Raw genomic sequence first — 25,227 nt, 5'->3', positions numbered from 1 at the left:
TGTTTGGATAGTCCACATAATATGAAGGCATGCAATGTAAGTCAAGTATAAGTTCTCAAATTACTTTACGCAGTTTACCCTCTTTAGATATGTATTTGCAAAATGGTGACCAGAAGCATATTTTTCAAATAATGAAATTTTTTGACTGTTACCTTATAATATTATATATATATATAAAAAAAACATAACCACTAGCTTTACCATTGTTTTCACTTACAGTAAAATGTTTACAGTAAAATGTTTGCTAGCAGTTCCTTCCTCAAAATACTTTGTCCCCCCCTGTGTTTCATTTCAGGTGTTCCTGCTCTTTTTGTTGCTGCATGGGCAGTTGTCAGGGCAACGCTGGCGGATGCAAGGTGATTTCATGTTCTTTCTCATAGACTTGACCTCTTGTCCTAATCATCTTTGTAGGAATGATGGCAGACGTCATCTAGGGCCTTCGTATGGCACTGTTCATGAAAAATATTGTGGGTAAAAAACATAAAAGGCTTGGTGAGAGAGCTAAAAATCTATTTTTTTTTTGTTTTGTTTTTTGCTTTTTGATATCTATAGAGTTATTATTTTTTAATCAGAGTTACCACCATTTGAAACAGCCCTGCTAGATTCAAAAAGATTAATGCCAGGGGAAAAACATATTGTATTGTAAAAATCTTTTTTTATTTTTTATTAAGCAAATAAAAAGCTAGTCTAATAAAATTGAACCAGCTAAATAAAAGAAGTGCATTAAAATGGCCATGGTATTGTTTCATTTTAAATTATCAACAACATAATGAATATATCATAAATATTCAACCCTCACTAGTTCAGGTCTTCATTGATGGCTAATTGATGACGTGACAACGCAGGGCACATTTTCTAGTTACAGTGAACTCATTTGATCAGTTAGTACTTCTCTTCGATCTGTAAATGTTTGTATTTTTAGGATAAATAGCCACTTCTATGTTCAAGCTATTTATCACCAGATCATCTAAATGAAGTAGTGTTTTCATGCCCGATTGATGTAAGACTATGCCATTAAGGGCATTAGAGGCGTGATCTTTTCCCTGTTTTATTTTCAAACACTTGCTGAATGCCATTGTCTCACTACCATCGAGAGCACAATTTGTATTCTTGCAGCTTACAGGCTGTTAGTCATGGTACAAAAGCAAATGGCTTCAAGCAACAACTTGCTGCTTCTCTAGGGAGAACACTCTTTATAAACATAAGGCTTTGTTTTAGCTGTGGTGTTTCTTTTGTTACTTGTGTTGTTAAGGTGGCCTAGTTTAGCTTATCACAGATTGTCTCTTTATCTTTATTGTATCTCAAAAAAAAAAAAAGAAAAGAAAAAAGTCACACTGCATGTTATGTTTAGAGGGGGTCATATGGTATAATATTAAATCTATATTTAAAATTATTAGAAAATTTCACAAATTCTGATATTGATATTTTGCAATACGGTTTATTGGAATGATATTAACATTAGACATGAGCATATATTCTGATATGAGGGGGTAGAAAGAGTATGTAGTACGACATCGTCCCTAAAGGCCCGATGCCACCCACTAAGCTACTCAGAAGATCATTAGCTTTGGTGGGTAAAGTGTATATGGCAACAGGTCAGGTTCAAATGTTTGAAAAACAACTACTAGTATTTTCAGTAATCTAATATAAACTAAATACAGTAAATCAAGATTGTGTCAATAATAAAAGCAATAATACTGATTGCTTTTTAATTTGCTAAATGGTTTTTGAGACTGACAATTACAGTATGATGAATTAGAATTTTCCAACTTTTAATTTATTTGAATTAACTTCCTTATTAAAGATAAAAATAGCTTATATTTTATGACTCACTGATCTTTTATTCCACTTGAGTAAAATAAAAATGAAATGCTCAGTTTGGCAAGGCAAGAAGTGAGAGCTCTGTAAAGTATCTTGACATTTGTCACTTCTCAGTGATGGTGGGTTAATGGCTTTCTGTAGAACCATAAGATATTCCACTCTGAAAAGCAAATGTGAAGAAGATTACAGGTACTCTCAAGTCTTGATCTGCATTCCTGTAGCTTAACTGGTTGCGCTTACAAAGCGGAGGTCATCAGGGAATACACATTCTGATAAAATGTGTACCTTGAATGCATCACAACACACTGGCTGCCAAATTATTAAATGCAAATGTTGTCTGGGTGTTTTATATTCCACATGCGTCTCAATATTTATGTACGTTGCTTTTTTTTTAAACATAATTTTGACCTATATAGCAGCAAAATTGCTGTAAAAAAGTAAAATTCATTACAAATTTGTTTAATTGAATACACAATATTTATGTAAACTATACTACAATACTGCATATTTTTCACTAAAACATTTTAAAGAAGGTAAAATGCAAGAGAATTGCTTTATTGAATTGATGCATTAAACAGTGTGTAATATCTGATTCTCAGAAATTAGTAACTTAAGAAAAAAAACACTGTTGATGTCTTTCTGCATCAAAGTCTTTTATTTACTATTGTTATATAAAAAGCATTGACACAGTCTCATTTTAATTAGTCCTTTCACTCCTTTCTTTGTTCTTTTACATGAAAGTAGAGTGGACTATTACATGATACTCTGCCTGCAGTGCCCATATTTAGTAACTGTCTATGGCACTAAAGGTAATTTAAATGAGGATAATAAAAATCAATTCAAGTTATAATGAATATAATTATTAACAAATGTTCATTATGACTCTTTAGTTTTGCTCTAGACTGCCCATGCATTCAGCATCCCTCTGAGTATTTACTGTATGTCCTATTTATGGACAAAATCCTCTGCACAGCATATTATCCATTCAGCTGCACATCATAGTAAGCATTACTAATTGGATTATCAATGGCGTAACAAATTGGTGGTAAACAAATGGAAATGAGTTTTATAAAGCGCCTGAGCTTACTCAGAGTGAAGGAGGGGGTCAGTGACTTCAAGAAGAGCTAGACACTATGTCCTCCTGATCTATACAGTATGTACTGTGAAGTACAGTATATCATTACTGTGTTAGCACTGCCTCTGGGACTGGAAACCTATCTGCTTTTCTCCCACTCGATCTATGCCTTTTAAAATATCCATCGCATCATAATCCATGTGTGCCAGTTCATTTATCATTCAATCTGTCTTTATCTGCTCAGATGCTGGGAGCTGAGTGCAGGAAACATCAAATGGATCTACCAGGTCCCCATTCTGACAGCCATTGGGGTGAGTAAAAGCGATGTGAAAAACTGTCAGTCCCTTAATAAACACGGCGTGAGAACGAAGCGGCAGCCTGGGAAACAGTTCAAAGACTGAGGCAATTTACTCTGAGGAGGGAGAAATTGTCTGACTTCAGCCTAACTTTTCTCTTTTCTGTTATTCAACACTGCAAGATGAAAAGAACTTTGCCAAAGAAGGCAAATGTCAGAAGAACTGGCAAGAACATTACCATAATTACAATGTGAGTGCGCGTGTGTGTTTCTTCCAGATTTGTCAATTATTGGATGCAGGCGATAACATGATTCAGACATGGGCACAGTCAGAGAGACTGAAGTGTCTCAGCGGGGGTCCCCACGTTAACCTAAGTTCTCCATTCTAGTTCATTCTGTTCATTTAAAAATGATTTTTTGATTTAAAAACTAGGGGTTTTATTCAACACTGTTAAATTTAAGTGATGATTTACTGCTACTGGTTTAACTTCTCAAGCAGTCAACTGCCAAGTTCATATCAGCCATGCATACAAGTGATGTGCAGTGGCCCCAAAAAAGTATTCATAAATGCTGTTGCATCATAAAAAAAAAAAAAAAAATTAAACCAAGTGGCGACTCGAGACCTTTTCTCAGAAATTACTGTCTTGCTGTTTAAGGTGATTTTGGTTGGTGTTTGAAATCAGGGTACACTTTTTTCAATGGTCCCTACCAGACATTCTGTTGACTATAAGTAGCTTTGCAACTACATGTCATTTTATTCCCCCAACCCTAACCTGGGTTACCATTATTCTAACAATAGGTATTAATGAAAATACTTATTAGCATATTATTACTTAATGATTATGTAAGTGGTTAAATGTTAATGAAAGTAGTGTTTGAAACGTTAATTTGTCCTGCATTAGTTATTGAATAGTTTCACATTAATAATGAAACTGTATTTAGTTTAGTTCTCTGGGAGGCATGCAAAAACAGTAGTTACTGTTTAGCTAATGGTGAACTACCACATTCAACTGAGTGAATGTGGTAGTTAACTTGATTAACATTTAGTGCAAATAGTCAGCCTTGTTGGCAACGATAATACAGGCTTTACACTTTACACTTTGTATGAATAGCATCTGTCAAATAGTTTAAATAATAGGTTTTTTTCTTTACTATTTTTTTTTTACTTGGAGCAAATAGTATCTACCACTATTTACATCTTTTACACTTACTGTAAATAGCTATTGTAATATTAAACAGTACTACTGGCAGTAATTGCAATTGTGGTGCCGGTGGAATAGATATCGAACACATTACGTGTAGCCGACAATTTTGTTTTATTCCTCATCGTACTAATCTTTTTTTTTTTTTTTTTTTTTTTTAAGAATCTTGTGCTACAGAGCCTTTGAAGTCGTTTAGGTCATCTCTACCATTCCGCTCATCCTTCACTTAAATTGTGTACATGAATTCCAATTTGTGGTTGTAGATCTCAAGTTGACATTGTGAATATTTCTTTTCATTTTGATATCCATATGGTTTTGTAACATTGTATTTGTAAATGTAATTTAAGTTAATTAAATAGATATTTTATTTTAATGTATTATATAGGGGATTATACATGCAGTTTTTATGGCATCACAGTATCAAACATTTGAGGGTTGTGTTTAAGTGTGGATCTTATAAATAGACATATGTAAATAGCATATGTAAATAGACTCGTTTGCATGGGTTGAAGTTGTAAATCTCCATACTGGTGAGAAATGTAATCGTGTAGGCCTATATCCAACGGTTCACTTATCTCTTTGTGCACATCAAGCAAATGTATTATTCCATGGGGATGATAAAGATGCCTCAGCACGATTTCTTGCTCCAGGCAGCACAGCTGGACTCTTTACAAGTTTCACACACAAGGCGATACAAGAGATGATTCTAACTTTAAATTACATCAATTTTGCCCCTGAAATAAGAACCGAAAATCAGTGACTGGTCCTTAGCCCCATTTCATGCTGATCTACTCAGATATTGAGATGATGATATTTCACACATTTACACTCAAAAATTAAGCGTTGAATAATCGCCTCATTGCTGATATACAGTTCTAAAATACTGAGATAACATAATATATTCTGATGCAACACACACATACATAATGTAACGCTATTAATATTATTCAATTCCATTGGGGCCGTTGTGGATGGATGGATAACAATTAAAAAGGGAAAGTCAGATGTATAATGAGAGTAAAATCTGGCCAATGATGATTCATATGTTGCAAACTGTTAAAGCACATTTCCATTTTTTTCCATACTCCCACTGAACAGATGGTACATATGGGGGGTAATATTCTGCAGAAGAGGTCAGATAAATGTGTGATTGCCGTGATTGGGAATAACATCATTGTTTTCCTGTTGCATGTCAGAGAAGAGCTCCTTGAGTCCTGTGTGGAGAAGAATGTGGTGTTTTCATCAAAAATATATATTTCTGCAAACAATCATTTTTTCTCTGTGTAAAGAACATTTTAATTTTATTTTGTGTATAGTGTGTGTGCAGTTTTAATTTGTATACGGTGTTCAGAGCACAGTCTGTTGAGCTTTACCTTTCACAAATCGTCTTTTGCCACCCTTGCAGCAAAACATTTATTAACAAGTTTTATTACCTCTGATATTTAAATCTACAATATAATGACTGACTTTTGTGGTTACTGAAATGTTGTTTTGTAATGCTATAAGAAGTGTAATAGCTTTAAATAATTTTGTATACTTGAGCCTTTTGGAGGCATTTAAGTGTTCATTAATCAATCAGTTTGCATCATAATTCATGTTGTTCAACAATACCGATGCTTGTTTGTACTCATGTTTCTTCATGAATTATTCATGCTCAGCCTAGCAATCTAAATCTTAGCTTTATTTGCTTTCAAAACACTTTTTTTAGCTGATAAGTACTTATGCAAAACAGAAAACGAAAGAAATTAATATTAGAATAACTTTACACACCAAATAATGCATCTATAACGGAGTCGTTTTTGTTTGTGAAATGCTGAATTACAAATACCATAACTTGAATTATACCCTAAACCTTATTTTCTGCTCCCAGAATGCATTTTTGTTTGTCTTATTGATTTCGGACTGAGCACAAAATCTCATGCACAGACATCTCATTGTGATTAAGCAGACGGAAATTAGCATTTTTCAAATGACATCCCAGCTCAGTTGGGAAAAGCCAGCCATGCAAATCACTTGTACGGTCATCTGCTGGTGACCTCCTGCGACAGGCTTTATTGTCCAGTTATCCATAATGCATAAAATCCTTAGTCATCAGTCCTTATTACAGTTTTTCAGTTACACAAATTGCATGAGTTGTGTTAAGGTGGCAGAAGGGATTTTTATTAGCTGTCACCTTTTACTCAGTTCATTCTCTGTGCACTTTCTCTGTGCAGATTCTCTGTGCAGAAAAAATTCCTTTCCCTTTGAAACATCACTTATCAGGCTTATGCTACTCTGAATAATACCTGAACTTCGTATTTTGAGCACTTCCTGCGTTGTTGTTGCTTTTGCCTCTTTATGATGACTCGCTGAATTTAGTCCTAATTTGTAAGTCGCTTTGGATAAGGGCGTCTGCTAAATGACTAAATGTAAAAATGTAAATGTGCACTCTCTTTTTCAGCTGAACTTCATCCTGTTCGTGAATATCGTGCGGGTGCTCGCAACCAAGATCCGCGAGACCAACGCAGGCAGATACGATACTCGGAAACAGTACAGGTTTGTGCGTCCATTTCCACTGGGCAATGGTTTTACGCATTCAAGTGCCTTGAAATTGTGAATTCAGTGTTGTACCAGCCTGAATTGTCGGTGTCATTACAGTGGCATCGTCTCTGGTATCAGATTGCTGTGAGTGGAAGCTGTCCCTGCAGCAACTATTTATTTCCTTATGTAATTTAGGCAAAATCTTTCATCTCACAGCTTGGAGGCAGAATTGCCTGTGGCTAAGAGATGCGATAACAAGCTTTCCTTCCTACGCCTACTCATTATACGGTTTGATTCAGGTTGTGTTTTCCATCATTCCATCGTGTACTGAAATCAGTGTCGCATTTTAAGGTCACTGGATATTATATATTTGATCTTCTTACATGTGGAAAGAAACATTTTTGTCTTCCATTTTTACCTGGCTTTGAATAGATGCTTTTAGACCCTATAAATGCACATTCGGGCTTTGGCATATCAACATGTTATTCTGGATGCGCCTTAAAAGATTCCAGTTTGTAGCAAAACAATGCCAATGGATGTCATTTTTCTTCTAATAACAGTAATCAATTTGATCATTGCTGTATCCCTGCTAATTAGTGGTATGCTGAGCCCAGGTGTCAGCTTGCACAGCTGGTAGGGCAGACATGAAGACACAGACAAGTCGTGTTTGCAAACAGTGCGTTATGCTAAGCCAAAGAGAGCCCTGGCTGATTCCTTGTCACAATTTGAAATAGAAATAAATCTGTAATGCGAATGACCTTGGCTTGTACGCTCGCATGTCACATCGTTTGACTCTTATTTGGTACGACAATCCCTTTACTGGTACACTTTGGTTGATCAAACTAACCCGGGCTTCAATTAAAGGAGGATTTACAACTTATGGTCTTCTAGCATTGCTCTTTTCCAATTATTTTTCATGATTCTTTTCATGACTTATTTGTAAGATATTTTACCTGTCTTCCAGGGCAAGCAAGGCGCTAGTAGCCATTAATATGTCACGCTTGTCACGCAGAGGCGTGTGGGGTGTCGTTCATAAAATAGGATTAAAGACAAACTTTTTGAATTTATAATATCACAACTATGTCTCACGCTGTACTTGGCATCATCAACCTACACAAATATCTCACAGAGATCAAAAAGTGTTAAGTGAAACTGTGAATAGCGCTTAAAACAGGGCAGTTTAGCCAAAAACTATATATCTGTCATCATTCACCCTTATGTCATTCATTTTTTTTCTTCTGTTGAACACAAATGGAGATGTTAGATTGTTTACTGTTTTCGCATGAAATTGAGTAGGGGACAGATGCTGCTAATCTCCACAAATGATAAAAAAACACACAAAAAACACAATAAAAGTCCATCCTATATTCCTAGTGATCTGAAGCTGTATAACTTTGCAGTGGCGGGACGATTTTCAGCAAATTATATTTTCAGTATCAGTCGGTTCCTGACACAAATCTACCGTCTTTCAGAAGACTTAAAAATGTAGCACACAAGTCATTATAGGCTATTTTATGGTGCTTTTATGTCTTGAGGAGTTTAATAACATCTGTCCCCGTTCGCAATATGGAAAATAGCAGCCTAAAAATTCTGCCTAAAGATGCGATCACATTAGCGAGACTTTGCAGTAAAGTAGATCCATTGTCAATAGTATAGTGATGCATTAAAGGAATATAGTTCACTCAAAAAATTTAATTATGTCATTAATTACTCACCCTCAAGACTTTCGTTCATCTTCGGAACACAAATGAAGATCTTTTTTATATCTGCCCCTCCATTGACAGCTATGCAACTACCACTTTGATGCTTAAAAAAGTTAATAGATACCCCTTTTCCACCAAAAAAGATCTGGTTCGGAACTGGTGCTGGTTCAAAGTTGGTTCAACTTGCGAACCTTCTCAGAACCTGTTTGTTTTTCCACTGACTAGAGAGCCCAGCGAACAACGTCGTTACGTCACTGTGTACGTTGCCATAGGCTACATCTTAGCTTTCCTAGAATCGCTTGCGCCAAATTCAAGCATAACAATTACAATGGCGGACTACATCGTCTTTCTGCAAATGTTTGTCCTGGCTTTGCGATCCTATATTGGGGTCAGAAGAAGACGTTTAGAACACATTTGTGCTGCTATAGACGGAGGTTACGTTCGAGAAGAAGTTAGACAAAAACCCTGCCCCCAGCCCCCGACGTAAGCATGACGTGGTAAAAGAACGGTTCTAGTCCAGCAAAGAGTTGGTGCCGCTTTGGAACCAATTTTCCTGGCCGAGAACCGGTTCTTTGGCTGTCGAAACACAAAGAACTGGTTTGCGAGTAGGCACCGGCTCCGAACCGGCACCAGCACTGCCTTGGTGGAAAAGGGGTAAAAAGAGATTGTAAAGCTAATCCATATGAATTGAGCGGTTTAGTCCAAATTAGACTTGATTACTTTATGATGAACAGATTTAATTGAGGCTTTTTTTCGCAAGAACCAATGAGGTTCATTCTCGTGTTACGCAGCACGTTTGAGCTTCCGCAAGAACTAATGAGGTTCATTCTTGTGTGTAAGGCAGCACGTTTGAGTTTAAGTAAGGACCAATTAGGTTTGGTATGAGGTATGTGAATAAAAGTCTAAATTAAATCTGTTCATCATATAAAGCCAAGTCCAAAATTTGGACTAAACCTCTCAATTCATAAGGATTAGTTTTGCTAGCTTTTTGAAGCGTCAAAGTAGTATAGTTGCATAGCTGTAAATGGAGAGTACAGAAAGCTCTCAGATTTCATTAAAAAGATGTGTTCCGAAGATGAACGAAAGTCTTATGGGTTTGGAACAACATGAGGGTGAGTAATTAATGACAGAATTAAATGTTTTGGGTGAACTTCCACTTCCAAACCAAGCAGATTTATATTAGTAAATTAAGCAAATTTGTGTGTTCAAACTTGAATCCAATGGGAATTAGCATGAGGGATTTTTTTGCCTCATTTCCCTAATGTGAAATTCCAGATCATGGAGATTGCTATTGAGATGAGAGTATTTCACCCGCTGAATTTTGCAGTGCAAAGGTAAATGTGATTGCACCTTAAAATCTGTTTTTGTGTTCCACAGAGATAAGAAATGTATACAGGTTTGTAAGGTGTCATTAAATAACATATTTTTTGGGTGAACTTCCCTTTAACTGACAGAACATTTTCATTTCTATTTGTCCAGGAAGCTTGCCAAATCCACGCTTGTGTTGGTGTTGGTGTTTGGGGTGCACTACATTGTGTTTGTTGGAATGCCACACACCTTCGACGGTCTGGGCTGGGAGGTGCGGATGTATTGTGAGCTGTTCTTCAATTCTTTCCAGGTACTTGGAAACTATGCTTTCATTGCATGAATAGCTAATGTAATCAGTTATCTCTACAAGTAAAGATTAATATGATTTTCTTTTGATAATCCAAAAATCATAAATTCAAATTAGTATTTAGCATAATTTATATAAATGACGTGCATGTATTTTGCTTTGATTTCATATTGATTTGGAAGAAAGATAAAGATAAAATAAGAAGGAAAAACAAGCCACTGATGAAAACTGCTCTGGCAATGAAACTTTTTTTTTTTTTTTTTTTTTTTTTTGCAATAAATAATTTATTGTACTGTTAAACAACTATCATAGAGGAAGAAATATGTTCATAGAATTAAATATGAAATTAATGGTAATGTTCTCTTAAAAACTGTTTCACATTGCAAAGGAGAAAAATTTGGTTTCTTTGGGAAAATCTCAGATATTTAACCAAGGATATTTAACCAATTTACTATTAAATATAATTAAAAAGTAACAAGGACCCACAGGTATTGATGAGAATTTTGCTGACATGAAGATACTCGTTGCAGAAACAGCAAGCAATAAAACATTCAAGTAATGCCTAAGACAGAAATAAATTGACAGGTCAATCCAATTCACAGCACTCTAAATGTGCTTGACATCTCATGACACACCACATTGATTTTGTCTGAGATGTTCGGCTGTCTTAAATGACAGGTGCTGGTTAGGTTAAGAGTATTTTATCTGGATCTGGATGACAAGACTGCATGTCCTTCACATCAAGAACAGATCACTTCCATGTCCACTTACAGGGCCCTATCTTACACCCGGCGCATTGCAGCGCCAAGCACGACGCAAGTGTTTTTTGCTAGTTTCAGTCCGACGCAGTTATTATTTTAACGTCCTGCGCCACATTGTTTAAATAGCAAATGCATTAGCGCCCATTTGTGCGCCCATGGGCGTGCTGGTATGAAAACAAGGTGTGTTCTGGCGCATTACTATTTTGAGGCAGCAGAATAGACTGCGCCATTGACCAACTGAAACCTGGTCTAAAGTCAATGGCCCAATATTTTTTTTTGTTATTTAAAGAGCGCGTTAGAACTAATGTGCGCCTATAGGCGGGTCCACAATGCGCGTACACTCTGCTTATTAAACACATAAGGACGTACAGCAGCACACTAACATGCCAAATATTTAAAATAAAAGGATTACAATGTAAAAGAATATTGCGTACATAAAGATATGGTGGAATCCGGCTTGTCCCATAGATGGTCTGCTTGCGCACTTTTACCTCGCGCACGAGCAGTTCCGTGCGCGCTCTGGAGACGGCTTCGGTCTTTCCACTATCAAATTCCGTCATGTAAATACCGAATCTGCCATGGCGCGAGCGCAACTGGCATTTAAAGGGAATGGGAGATGAGACTCTGATTGGTTTAACGCACGTAAATCCCAAAACACACCCATTACTCATTATGAGAATAGGAACAACCCTTTTAGACCATGTGCCTGGCACGCCGACCATTTTTCCCGTCGTTAAACTAGCAAAAAGTGGATTCGGACACACCCTAAGTGAACTTGCGCCCTGAGTTTTAGACCATGCGCTTAGAGATCGTTAAAACAGGGCCCACAGTATCTTCAGAAACACAGCCACAAACATTCACAGAACTGAATTTCGATAGAACTGGGAAAATGCAAAAGCATTTAATTTATTTTTGTATAAACTAAACAGGTGGCCAGTGTCAACTGTAATTAATTAAATACCTAAGATATCATCTGAATGGCCACCAAACTTACAAATTAATGTCTTTATAGATGTGTTTTCATCAGTGTTTAAAGGGGTCATCGGATGCCCATTTTCCACAAGTTGGTATGAATCTTTAGGGTGTTCATGTAAAGTTTGTAATATTCTTTGGTTAAAATTCCTCAGTGATTGTGTAAAACAACACCCTTTTTACCTCCTCAAAAACAGCTTTGTTCACAGTGACCTGTTTGGGTGCATGTCTCTTTGCTCACCCCACCCCTCTTTTCCATGGGGGGTGTCGAATGGCTGAGGGCAGAAATATGCTTATAAAGCAAATATAAAGTTAAATATTAAGTGTAGTTTCTTCAACAACAAAAAAGTAGGTTTAAGATTAATGTGTGCCTTTTTTTTTTTCTTACCCCAGTCAGCTGTTTGAGAAATTTGCTCTGTGTTGAGACTGCCTGCTGTTGTCCTTCTAACATCTGTTTCTGTTTTTAGGGCTTCTTTGTGTCTATCATCTACTGCTACTGTAATGGAGAGGTGAGGAATTGCAAAGCTGCTTTATAATCACAATAATTAGGGGAATATAGAGAGAATGTGCAATTGCATTCTGTACTATTTTGACAATTTTGCCAACACAGTCTCATTATATTGTAGCGTCAAACATTATTTTTAGGACAATTGCACACTTCAAGACTGAAAATGATTGCCCTGTCACATTTAAAGAATCAGTTTCTTGATTTGTGCTGGTGATTTTGTGCACGTTACACAAATAATCGTAAACCAGGTGCCTGCGACTCATTGCAGTGTGCCTGACAAGTGTACAGATGTTAAACTGGTCTTGACTCTCTGAGATCATCAGAAATCCCAGGGTGCTTCTCAAAAAGAGTAGGAGTATAACCCTGGTATCCTGGCCAAATTTGCTCTTTGGCATCCATCCATCATAGCCTCCTACTCAGCCTTTTAAGCTGATTGGCTGCATCACTTGGCCTCTTCTCAATGTAACATATTGTTATTAATTTAAACATACTGCTGTTATAATTGTTAAGTGCTTTAGCATAACAAATGTTAGTTTTAAACAGTCAGAAAAAGCTGTGGGTGGAACAAGCATGGAGTTTTAAGTGTTAACCATTCCCACTGTCAGGGTAGGTTATTGTTCTTTAATCTGTTTTGCTCTGTCTAGTAGTTGTTGAATGCCAGAACTGTGGTGTGCAAATTTCATAATTAAAGAAGCATCTCCTTTTCAATTCCTGAGTGTGAATTTGAAATGAATTGGCCACACCCAGTGGAATGACAGGAAGAAGAATTTACTGAACTATTATTCAAATCAATTCTATGCAGGTAATGCATTCTGGGAAATGAAAATTATTTCACCCTGCACAAAAATGATTTTATTACATATGAAAGATGACAATAAATGTCATCCATCCTTCTCTCTATCATTCTACATTGAAATCCCCTTACATTGAATTGGCTCTATCACTCTCTCTCCTCTCTCCACCTATAGCTGGTGTGTGGTGAGCGCACTGGCGCCGTTGTACTGTGGCTGCCGTCGCATCATCCAAGTGGATGCTGCACACTGGTGGTGGTTGAGGAGAGATTCCCTGATATTATTGTAAAGCGCTTTGGGTGTACAGTAGTACATATGAAAGCGCTATATAAATGCCTCATTCTATTCTATTCTGTTCTATTCTTTCTGTCTGTAAGGTCAATTCGGGAATTTAACTGAAATTGAAAAAGCACTTTCAGTTCAATTTGACATTTTTCGAAACAGTCTTAATATTCTCTAAACTGTAAGTGCAATTGTAACTTTTTGCTGGAACATCAGAACTCTATTGCATGCCTGCAAAATGTAGTAACTCACCCAAAACATTTAATACATGCTTCAAAACCTACTGTAGTTATTGTGTCAGTAAATTGGCCAATGCCACCAAAATAAAAAAGTGTTTTTGTCATCGTGTGATGTCATCTGGTCAAAATGTTTAGATGTTCTTTTCACCATGGAAATATTTGTTATATACAAATTTCATGTTTTTTCTACTTTTTGTTGACACTAACTGCTTTTATACTACACAAGAATGTCAGTTTTGTCTAGCTGAATGCTCTTGTGTATCACACTGAGCTTTTTAGATACGGATTTCAACAGAAGGTAAAAAATGTACTAGGAAAAGTCAATACTGTAGTACACAAAAGAAAATGAACTTTTGTATTTATACAGAACATTTGTTTTTGTAGAAATTTGTTACAGTGTGTGTAAACTGAAAATTCACAATTCCTTGTTTATTTTTACACACACTTATAGTTTTCCCCTAGCCTTCGTACTTCCGCTCAATTTCAGTTCGCTTCTGTACTCAGTAGCGACCTATCTCCCAGTTTTCCTCCGGCCTCAAAACAGCCGGCCAATCAACGAACAGAGGGCGGGCTGAGAGCCGTGACGTAGACGCTAAGATTGTACCGTGGATGCGTAGATTTACTTCACATAATCTGCAAGTCGTTCACAGCCATGTTCACTCCGGTATTTCGCTCAATGGTTTTGTTTTCGCATCATACATGTGTTTACAGTGGAAGTTCGATGTGGCTGAGCCGGCGCATAACACACGCCATAACCAAACGTTATGTGATTGACTTACGGGTAACCAATGATTTTAAACTTCAGACAAGCACCCCCCCCCACGAGAAAGAAAACGCTTTTCAATTATGCCCTTCCAGACTCTGTCTACGAAGCAAAGCGAAGTAGCAGAGTTTGGTATTACCAGGCTAGTCTTCCCCTAACATCACCTCCCATTCCAATTACTCTTCCATGGCAAGCAACTGTGAATTTTCATTTTACATGAAACACATTTCTACAAAAATAACACAAATGTAGCTGTTTAGGGTTGTGACATTCCTCTATGTTAAAAAATGGTAGCGATTGTGCTGGACGAAACTCCATATATATGATTCCTATTTCATTAAAATAGCACACTATTTGCCATGTTAGATATTTATGGAATACTCATGCTCATGCATGTCTGACAGGATTTTGATCACTGAATGGATCATTTTGTATGTGATGGCTCACATGATCAAATAATATAGAAGTTGTGAAGAGTTTGATATTTTCACTGAGAATCAACTCAGTTTTGATCAACAAGCCATGTGCGTTTAGTTATTGTGCAAATTGTAGACAATTGTTCTTAGTCTTTCGTACACATGCCAAAAATATGTAATTTGCATAAATCAATAAGAAATTCAAATCTGATGCGAACAAGAAACTAATTGTTTTGAGTAATTGAGCCAAAGCAACTGAGAAAAACTGTAACGCAGTAAGACTCTTGGCCATGCTTTTTAAAGTCACCATGCATTTCAGAATTAAAGGGGTGGTATAATACCCTTTTCACAAGATGTAAAATAAGTATTTGATGTCCCCAGAGTGTGTATGTGAAGTTTTAGCTCAAAATACCTCACAGATATTTTTTATAGCATGTTAAAGTTGTCACTTTTTGAGAGTGAGCAAAAACGCACAGTTTTTGTCTCTGTTCCTTTAAATGTAAATGAGCTGCTGCTCCCAGCACAGAGAGGGCGGAGCTACAAGAGCTCCTGTCCTTTTACCTCACACAGACATGCACTGGAAATTTAAAAAACTTTTAGCCTTTTATGTTCAAACCAAAGTCAGAAAGATGGAGTGACTCAAGAAGAAGTGACATGTAGACAACATTTCTGAATGGTTAGTTGGTGAATTTATGTAGCTTATGTGTAGTTATCTTCTAGTCATTGATTAGCATATTCTGTCTTGAACTAAAGTTAGAAAAGTGAAATCATATTCAACCACTCCTTTAACTGTTCTACATCATCTAACTTTGATCCTCAGGTCCAGACTGAGATCAAGAAGACATGGACGCGGTGGAACCTAGCATTCGACTGGAAGGGCCCGGTGGTGTGCGGGAGCTACCGCTATGGCTCTGTATTAACTGGCCTCAACAATAGCACCAGCAGTCAATCCCAGCTCGCTGCCGGAGGCCCAAGCACCCGTTCCACCACACTCTTCTCCAGCCGAGTCTACCGCAGCAACGGGGGGCCAACTATCAGCACACACGCCTCCTTGCCAGGCTATGTGCTCAATTCGGATGCTGACAGCTTGCCACCATCTATACCCGAGGAGCCGGAGGACAGTGCAAAACAGGTCGATGACATCCTGCTGAAGGAATCCCTGCCCACAAGGCCCAGCAGTGGCCTGGAGGATGACGAGGAAACTCTGTAGAGAATGGTGCGGTGATAGTCAGCTAAATTGGGTGTAATAGCAGACATGGCATTTGTTAAAGAACAAAAATGACAGTACATAACCTGCTGCGCACTCTGCTGTGAATGGCAACAGCACATCTACAATAGACACTTCCTGCTCAATCTGTGATACATAGACCTCGTTTACACTGCAGGTCTTGATGCCCAATGCCCAATTCTGATTTGTTACCTTTATCCGATTTTTTTTGACCGTCCGCTTACACATTCTTTCAACTGTGACCAATATCCGATTCATGTGTTTACATTTGCCATACTATCTGAAACACGCATGCTTAAAGTTTTAACTTCTCTTGCACAGATGGACGAACGCGAAATATGCTTGATGCTAGCTCTGCGATATATGCGAAGTTCGCCAAACATCACCATGATTTGAGGCGGAGGAGGACGAAAAGTGCCATCATTGCAGTCTGCGCATATGCTTCAGTTATTGTGTGTGAGAGAGATCTCAGGACTGGTGGGAGCATATTGTGTTTAAATGTTGGCTTTAACGAGGAGTAGTGGGTCCGAAATTTTAGGATGAGCAAGCCAACCTTTCATATGTTGTGTCAACGTTTGTCAACATTCCTCTCATAAAACGACACACAACATTTCGTCGGGCCATCCGTCCCTTTGCAGATGCCAAGCGTTTCAGCGTTTCTCTCGTCATTAAACCGTGGAGACGTAGCCTAATGCCTCAGAAAATCCGATCTGCCTGTTTACATGACAGTCGCATTGGCACATACAGTGGGGAGAACAAGTATTTGATACACTGCTGATTTTGCAGGTTTTCCTACTTACAAAGCATGTAGAGGTCTGTAATTTTTCTCCCCACTGTATCTGATTTATGTCTTATTTATTTCCACATATGAATGAGGCCTGAAACCGATCTTGAAATATCCGAATGCATGCTTTTTTTTCCTGTTTACACGGTCATTGAACACATCCGATCTGTGTCACATATGAGCAAAAAGTCGGAATTGGGTCACATTTCACTGACATTTGACATTGGCTGCGTTTACACTTGACATTAACATGCGACCTGTATCCGGATGTTGTCCACAAACACATTGAAAGAAAGTGTAAACGCGCTTCTGATCGGAATGTTATCCGATCAGCGAGTCCAGGTTCGGAGGTAGTCGAGGACACATTGTGATCGGATCTCATGTTTAATGTAAACGCAATCCAGCCATCGTGTCTGCATTCACAGGTGGACGTCACACAAAACCCCACCCACTGTCATTATTCCCTCCAGGAATTACTACACGTAGCTGCGTGGTTTTGCGATACAGTCGAGAGCGAAGTACATCGCAAATATACTGAAATGTTTGCTTTCGCACCCTAAAGTTGCAGAACCATTAATTTTCTGTAAAGAACACGCATTTTTCCCAGCTGGCAACGTTCTCGGATACTCTATACCGTTTCCATTACGGCATCTATCCATTAGTAGGCCTACTTGCAGCCTTTGCAATTACTTCAATACTTGTAAAATGTACCCCGACTGCAACTGTTTTTAAAAGAAAACCCACCACTTCAGGTCGACTTTTCACTGGAGCCATCCTTTTTTTTTTTCATTTTTTTTTTTTCAGGAATGCGAGATCCGATCTGTTATCCAGATACAGAAGCCACTTGATATGGTGTACGCACCGTGTCCTGATTGGCTTATGATCCGATCTGCTTGACCAGACCATGGTGATCGCATGTTAATGCCAAGTGTAAACAGCCATAGATTGATATGTTCATGGCAAGACAGCTCCACCCATCACGGCCCTGGAAATGCTGATGGTGGATACAATTCCTGGTTGCCTCATGCAATTCCGAAACTGCCAAATGGACAATGTGAATGTTGGAGTTTTTAGATTTTCTATTACTCTGCCAACAATTTATTTTTGAATACTGGTTTTCATTTGTCATCAAATGATTTATTTAATTCAAAAGCATGAATTGTGTAGACTGTGGAGCAATGCTCAGGGTAAATAATTGTATTAAGGTCTATGGTATGGGTGGGGGTGGGGGGTACGGTACAGTACAAAATGTTAGTCTTACGTACTTTCTGTAATATTCTTTTCCAGAGGATGCATTTTAATAATTTAATAAAATTGATTTCAAATGCAAAAGAAAATCTGACAGTCTTGGGTTTGTTTTTGAATGTTATGCAAAAGTTACTTTCACTTTATCAGAAGTTTCACTAGCAATGGACCAATCAGCAGTTAGTTCGAGACCAGGCTGGACTTTAGCTGCATTCATGTTACATAATTACCGTAATTACAGGATGGCAACCCATCCTCTACATGTAGTTCTACTCTGCACTGTAAAAAAAAGGTGTAATTTTACAGGTAACTGTAAGGTTTTTACAGAATTTTACCGTTTTGTCATTATACAGTGAATGGCTGTTATTTTACTGTAATTTTTTTTAATTTGCTGAAATTTAAAGGTCCACTATTAAATTTACAGGTAATTGCTTGAATTTGGTTTTACATAAATTTTACGTTTTTTTTAAGGAAATTGCCTGTATTTTTACAGAGTTATGTGTAATTTACATAAAATATTTAGTAATATAACAGTTACTTTCTTTCTGTGAAATTGGAAAACAAAGCAAAGAAGGTATAACTGCAGAAAACAGCAGTCATTCAACATGTTTTCTTTGAAGATCATTAAGCATGTGGGGGTTAAAGTGAGTTTTAAGGTTAAATAATATTTGTACAGTAGCCTGTATGGCCTATTGAATTATTATAGTCTTTTAATCTTGTCTTGCAAATAGATGCTCATTTTGATCACCATTGTCTTATTCTCCCCTAATTTCATGTATATTTTATGTCTTTTATGAATATTTTTGCTTGGCACATTGCTTGGTTTTGTGTGCGCGCAATATAGCAGATTATCTGCCATTACTTTTCCGTTGTTTTAGTCCCGCCCACAACAGTTAGCAGATCTGTCGTCAAGTTTGGATCTGTGTCAAGGTCAAGCGGGAGATTTGAATTCAGTCTACGCTCGTGAAGTGGATTGTGAGATCAACAGTGGTTCAAAGCAATCGTATTCGTCAAGAGAAGGGTGAGCACGAGCGCTGAATACATAAGTTATAGCAGCTAGTCCCATTGTCAGTCAGTCCTTTTGGAAATAACGTGCCCTTTTCAGTGAGCCTGTTTCGTCACAGCGGACATCATGCCAAACGATCACCGGCTGAGGAGGTAAGCGTCTCTTAAGCCCCTTTCACACAGAGATTCCGGAAAATACACGGATAAAGTGACCCGGGATTTGACCCGGGTTCGTTTGATTTTGGTTCATTCACACTGCCAGTGATTTTCCGGAATCAGAGAGTGCGTTCACACACAACCCGTAAAAATGCCGTAAAGACACGTGACATCGATGTGACTTGTAATCTCAGCAGCGTCTTAAGTTTGCTTATATGAGCTGCGATCTCTCTCTCGAGAAACCACGCTTGTGTATTTTTTTCTCTGATTCGATCATAAACTTGCGCATTCCGTACCGTTTCACAGCTGCCGAACGATCCCGGCTTCAGCGTCATCACATACGACACGGCATTATTACGGCTTTTGTTCACACAGCGCGCGTTCCGGGATTGAACACGGCAAAGTTACTAGGTCCCCAACACGGCATCGATTCCCGGCATAAATCCCGGGTCGAGTTTGCGTTCACACAGAACCAAATACAGCTCGCCAGTGTTGCCAACTATTTTCAAAGGAAAGTAGCTAACGCCTCCCCTAAAAGTCGCTAAATGTAGCTAGATGACGTCATACGTCAATTAGCATATTCATGACCTCATCGCAGCGTACTTGCGTTCTGCCTGCCTAATGTTTTTTCTCATTAAAATCATGCTCATATACTGTATTTTAATATAATATAATATAATATAGCCGAATGTCCAATAAAGCTGTTCTCTTTTACTATATATTTTTTGTCAGACAATAGAACGAGTAGCTATTGAATGACTATTTTTTATATGTGTAAAATTGTCTGAATTGAGAGAGTTCGGGAACTGGGTGAACTAAAGCACTAGATAGTGAGTATTACAAGTGATAAGCACAATAAAATAAAATGGTCAAACTAAATTCTTTAAATATAAAACAAAAGATAAGTGATAAGTCCGTGGAAACAACACTGCTCATTCACGTCTGTTAGCTGCGCTGATCCTCTCAGCCATTCACTGAACAGGGTAGACGCAGAGAGAGGTCTGTGACGGCAAGGAGAAAGCAAACCTCGCGCTCGCAGGAATGTGCTGGCAACATTTTGAGGTTACCGAGGTTTGTCCAAAAAGTAGCTAGATTTGTCGCTAGTCGCTTTTTTGAAAAAATGTCGCTAAAGGGGTCTGAAAAGTCGCTAAAAATAGCGACAAAGGCGCTAAGTTGGCAACACTGCAGCTCGCTGCATCCTGCGGTGGATATCCAACCCGGCCCACATCCAAGTGTGACGTCAGAAGCCACGCCCATCCAAGTGTGACGTCGGAAGCCTCGCCCATGTCCAAATACGGCACGTGATTCGATTTGTTGTACGCATGCGCAAAATGGCGCTGCTTCCTGTCGGAAATATGTTTATGTTATCATAGTTATTGCTTTATAATAAAGATGAGGTTATAGGTGTAGAGGTGTGACGCTACAGATTATTGATGCAGTTAAATTGTGACGCTTTTGGCAGGCTTGGAATGGTCTAATTCATGGTTTTGTAAGTTAATGGCATGGTAGTACAAGTAAACAATGTACCTTAAAACGATATTTTTGTATTTCTCTTGTATTTCTGTTACACAAATGGTAATCAATAATCATGGTTTTGCTATAATAAACGTATAAGGGAGCATTTATCCTTAAACTAAAACGAGTTTTTGTCACTTTCTTAATTATATGGACTCCAAACTGCACTTACCCCTTCTAAATAAAGAAAATAAATGTAAACTTTTTTTTTTTTTACATTTCTTTCTATGTGGTTATAGAAATATTGCATTTTTACAACCAAATTAAGAATTCACTTATTAGTTAATGCCTGTTATAGCAAATGACTTTGAAATCAAATTAAAGAACAGCAGAATTAAATTTATGTAAACCTTAAGTTAAAGAACCAATATGGTGAAACTCGAAAAATTAGAATATCGTGCAAAAGTTCATTTATTTCAGTAATTCAACTAAAAGCTGATACTAATATATATTATAGACTCATTACATGCAAAGTGAGATATTTCAAGCCTTTGTGTTATAAATTTGATGATTATGGCTTACAGCTATGTTGAATTACTGAAATAAATGAACTTTTGCACAATATTCTAATACATAAAAACCAGTTAATCTCTCGCTTCCCCTTCTGTACAGGTTTTATGAGTTTAACATATCAAAATATAACATCAAAATATCATCATAGTTCAAAATATCTTGGTCACAAATTAATATTTTAATTTAATATTTTGTGTTAATACATCAAGTTTACATCAAAATATTGTGCTAGAACAAAAGCACCAAAAAGATCCCCTTTTCCACCAGTTGCTGCAAGAATGGCTTCAACTCTGAGAGTGAGAGAGAGAGAGAGAGAGAGAGAGAGAGAGAGAGAGAGAGAAAAAAATAATAGAAATTTGTTTAACATGTTCAACTGAAATATATATTTCTGATTTAACACTTACGAAATGTTGGAGTTGTAGAGAGAGAAAGTCAAATAGAATATTCATGTTACTGACGTCTAATTCCAAACTCCAAATGTGTAAATGTAAGAGCAATACCCACCAATTGAATGGTCTCCCTTCTTTCCTCAATTGTTTGTCAATTCGTCTGTTAAAATCTTCCACTTCACTGAAATAGTTATCAGAGAACAGTCACTGTTGTGTTAACAGAAATATCAGTAACAAAAGGGTGCACTGGGCATTGTGCAAAAATAATTAATAATCTACTCTGACCTGCAATGATAATCCGGACCAGAAAGGAAGACCTGCTCAGCCTCCTGCAAGGAGATATCCCGGAGGACAGCCAGGGCATTTATGATGGCCTATGAAAAACGTTAATATAAATATACAATAATATCACTACTGAACAGCAAACCATTATATAGTATAGTAGTGCTAGCATGCAGTTTATACAGTACATTTTGTAAGCACAGGAGCAGGACACACAAACACATTACATGGTTCGGCATACCTCTGGAAAAAGAACACCACAGATGAACTGCACTTCATCTGTGACGCTCAATTGTGTTGGTATCCTATCCAGCAATCCTCTCAGATATGAGAACAAGATGTCCTGTTGTTCCTCACTGTCGAGGTAGACAGGCACCCGGGAAGAAGTTACCTTATGTAACCACTTAGATGGCTTCCCGTTTACTTACAGACATGGCAAACAGTCACTTGCTTTCAAAATTGTAGTACTCCTGAAAAGAAGTATAATATAGTTAGGAAAGACTGCTGATATGATGGCTGGCTTGCCGTCACTGTATTTACTATGAATCAATAATAAAACTTATGCATATTACAACAGTTTATCATCACATTACATTATCTAAACATGTATAACTTCTTTGCATAGCAATGACTTTTTCAATATGCAGTATTTACAACTGACAGAGTGACAATCAAATCTCATATTCTTTACGAGCAGAATAAGATTTACAGGATGTAACGTCACACATAAGCACTAAAATAATATATTTTTCATATTTACCCTTAATCCAAATAACAACATGAAATTGGTGATGTAATAATGCAGTTAGAATAGTATAATAGTAATAGTAGGCTATACAAAATTCTCAGTTGAGAATCTAACGTAGTTACTAATACGAAATTCACTCAGCCAAATGTAACACACAACTCAGTTAAGAGACATCACAGGGGAGTTAAATGACCAAATACCATATTTCTAAAACAACATCATCAAATCTTATTGATTCGAATTACATCGATATTTTGACAATATTACATATCGTGGGCTTTCGCGCTAATTGCGGAGCAGGCATGCTAGTCAAGTGATCAGCCGCACCACACTGACCTCATTACAAACTATTATTAAAGTGATAAGAGCTGCTTTCAACAGGTAACATCTCATTCTCATACAACTCAATTCGTATTATGTTGAACAGTGTTTATACTAAAACCGCAAGTGTGTTTTGTGCATTTTGTTTCGCAGTTACCTTCGTCTTCTCTTCTCGATGCTTCTTCCTGTTTTTAAATGTTAACGTTAATGAGAATGTGTCCAATTTGGGCATGGGCGTGGTGGCTTCTGACGTCACACTTGGATGTGGCCGGGTTGGATGTCCACCGCGGGATGCAGCGAGAGGCTATTCCACAGAAGGCGCTTTCATAGACATAATAAATACATAGACGCCCTATTGGCCGCTGGATCGTACGTCAACGGCGCCGCCATACTGCGGAGGGCAACTTTCCCATACCTCTCATAACGAGAATTGAGAAAAATGCCTATTTCGTGTGCTGCTTGGGGCTTTACAAATCGCCACACAATTGAAAACAGGTCTCAGGGAATTACCTTTCACAAGCAAAACTGAAAATTTGTTTCTGGTTGTATTTCATTTACTATTTTTATTTTCAGAGGAGAAAGGCCGCGAAATTTAAAAATACTACTGTTATTGTGTCACGAAATGTAGTTTTAAGAGTTTTTCAGTCGACAATGTAGTTGTTTAAAGCTCAAATCTGTGGTTTATTTATAAAGATAGCGCCTATTTAAAAATGTTATCTGACGGTTTCGGAGTTGTGAGATCCAGCGATCACCGGGCGCTCAGCGCTCATGTACCCTGCCGAGAACAGCCTTACCTCGGCTAGTGCTTCTGACGTTCGCCGCTGGATCTGATGTCTTTAGTCTAGTGGTTAAACATGAGAATAATTCGTCTTGTGTCAAACGGTCGATCTTTGTCTCTTTAATCTATAATTTGTTCCTTGGCAAATCGTTTTGGCTGAGGGCAAAGTGAAGTTTCATAACTTTATATATTTAGGCTATTTAACTTTAACGTTGTAGCCTGCTGTATGTTTGACTCAATCGTTTAGGGGAGACCGGGGACAGTTGCAACAGGGGATGGTTGCAACATGTCATTTTTCTCCAATCAGAAACAAGCTAGAGTGATGACACTCACACTGTACATGAACAGTTAGACCCTCCCCCCACCAAAAAGACAGTAGACATATTCAACAAATGCTGCTGGAGATATATTTTGTCATACTGTCCTGAAATTTTGTATGAATTAATCAAAACTTACTCTAGTTTGAATTATTGTTTTGTTGACTTCTAAGTGACATGGTTAGCATGTGTCAAAGTCAGTGTGTCTAGCAGGAATATGATTTTCTGTCATGGCTGATAGGGTCGGGGTCAGTTGCAACAAGTTATAAATTGCATGTTTAATAAAAGTTTGTTGCATTGTAAATTGTTAAATTCTTCCTGTCTGACACTGAAATATGGAGAGATTGAATAGCATCTATAACACCTGCACACTGAATCTATGTAGGCCTATGTTCTACACATGAACAAACAAAACTCAATAACTGTTATTTGATAAATATGACTAAATAAATAAATAATAGGCTACAATAATATTATTGAAATAAATAATACTATAATATTATAGTAGGCCTAAAACAGTTAATATTTTCAGAATTCTTTGCTCATTGAGACAAAAAGCTTAAGTTAATTAATGAAATTTAAGGTATTTTTAACATGTTGCAACCGTCCCTGGGTTGTGTTGCAACCGTCCCCTGGGTCGGGGTCAGTTGCAACATCTGACTTCTTCCATTCAAATAAATACTGTGAACGATATGTCATATATAATCATCTTTAAATGGTATGGGTAATTAGCAGACAGATGCAAGTTTAATATATACAAATTTGGTTGGTCTAGTCCAAATAGTCTCTGAGTAATTGAGAGAAATGCAAAAAGTGTTGCAACTGTCCCCGGTCTCCCCTACTTTATTTCTTGACTTGTATAGATTCTTATACCTTTTAAAAACTGAAATTGAACAAAAAGAGATAGGGTTGAGTCATTTTATTTTATATAGCCTATGTAAGAATATTTTAAAATATATAAATTTACATTATTTATTATTGTT

At 37.4% G+C, this 25,227-nt stretch overlaps 1 protein-coding gene and 1 long non-coding RNA gene across 3 annotated transcripts in view; one reads left to right on the top strand and one right to left on the bottom strand.

Moving 5' to 3' along the window:
* pth2ra (parathyroid hormone 2 receptor a) overlaps window positions 1–18,258 on the top strand; it is a 63,473-nt gene extending 45,215 nt beyond the window's left edge. For both annotated transcript variants that reach the window (XM_082176385.1, XM_082176384.1), the window contains exons 8-13: window positions 296–356; window positions 3,141–3,207; window positions 6,834–6,928; window positions 10,096–10,234; window positions 12,432–12,473; window positions 15,784–18,258. In XM_082176385.1, the coding sequence (XP_082032511.1) occupies window positions 296–356; window positions 3,141–3,207; window positions 6,834–6,928; window positions 10,096–10,234; window positions 12,432–12,473; window positions 15,784–16,173 (794 nt within the window). In that variant the 3' untranslated portion in view covers window positions 16,174–18,258. The remainder of the gene's footprint in view (window positions 1–295; window positions 357–3,140; window positions 3,208–6,833; window positions 6,929–10,095; window positions 10,235–12,431; window positions 12,474–15,783) is intronic.
* A 3,310-nt stretch (window positions 18,259–21,568) lies between these two features.
* LOC309503664 lies at window positions 21,569–22,246 on the bottom strand. Its single transcript, XR_014207796.1, has 3 exons — window positions 22,084–22,246; window positions 21,914–21,979; window positions 21,569–21,699 (listed from the first exon to the last, which is right to left on the bottom strand). It is a non-coding gene; the product is annotated as an uncharacterized lncRNA (long non-coding RNA).
* Window positions 22,247–25,227: the final 2,981 nt, after the last annotated feature.

This window comes from Leuciscus leuciscus, assembly GCF_965113295.1.
Source record: "Leuciscus leuciscus genome assembly, chromosome: 7".
NCBI classification, from domain to species: Eukaryota; Metazoa; Chordata; class Actinopteri; order Cypriniformes; family Leuciscidae; genus Leuciscus; species Leuciscus leuciscus.
The sequence above is the reverse complement of the archived record's forward strand: the minus strand, read 5'-3'. Positions and strand labels throughout refer to the sequence as shown.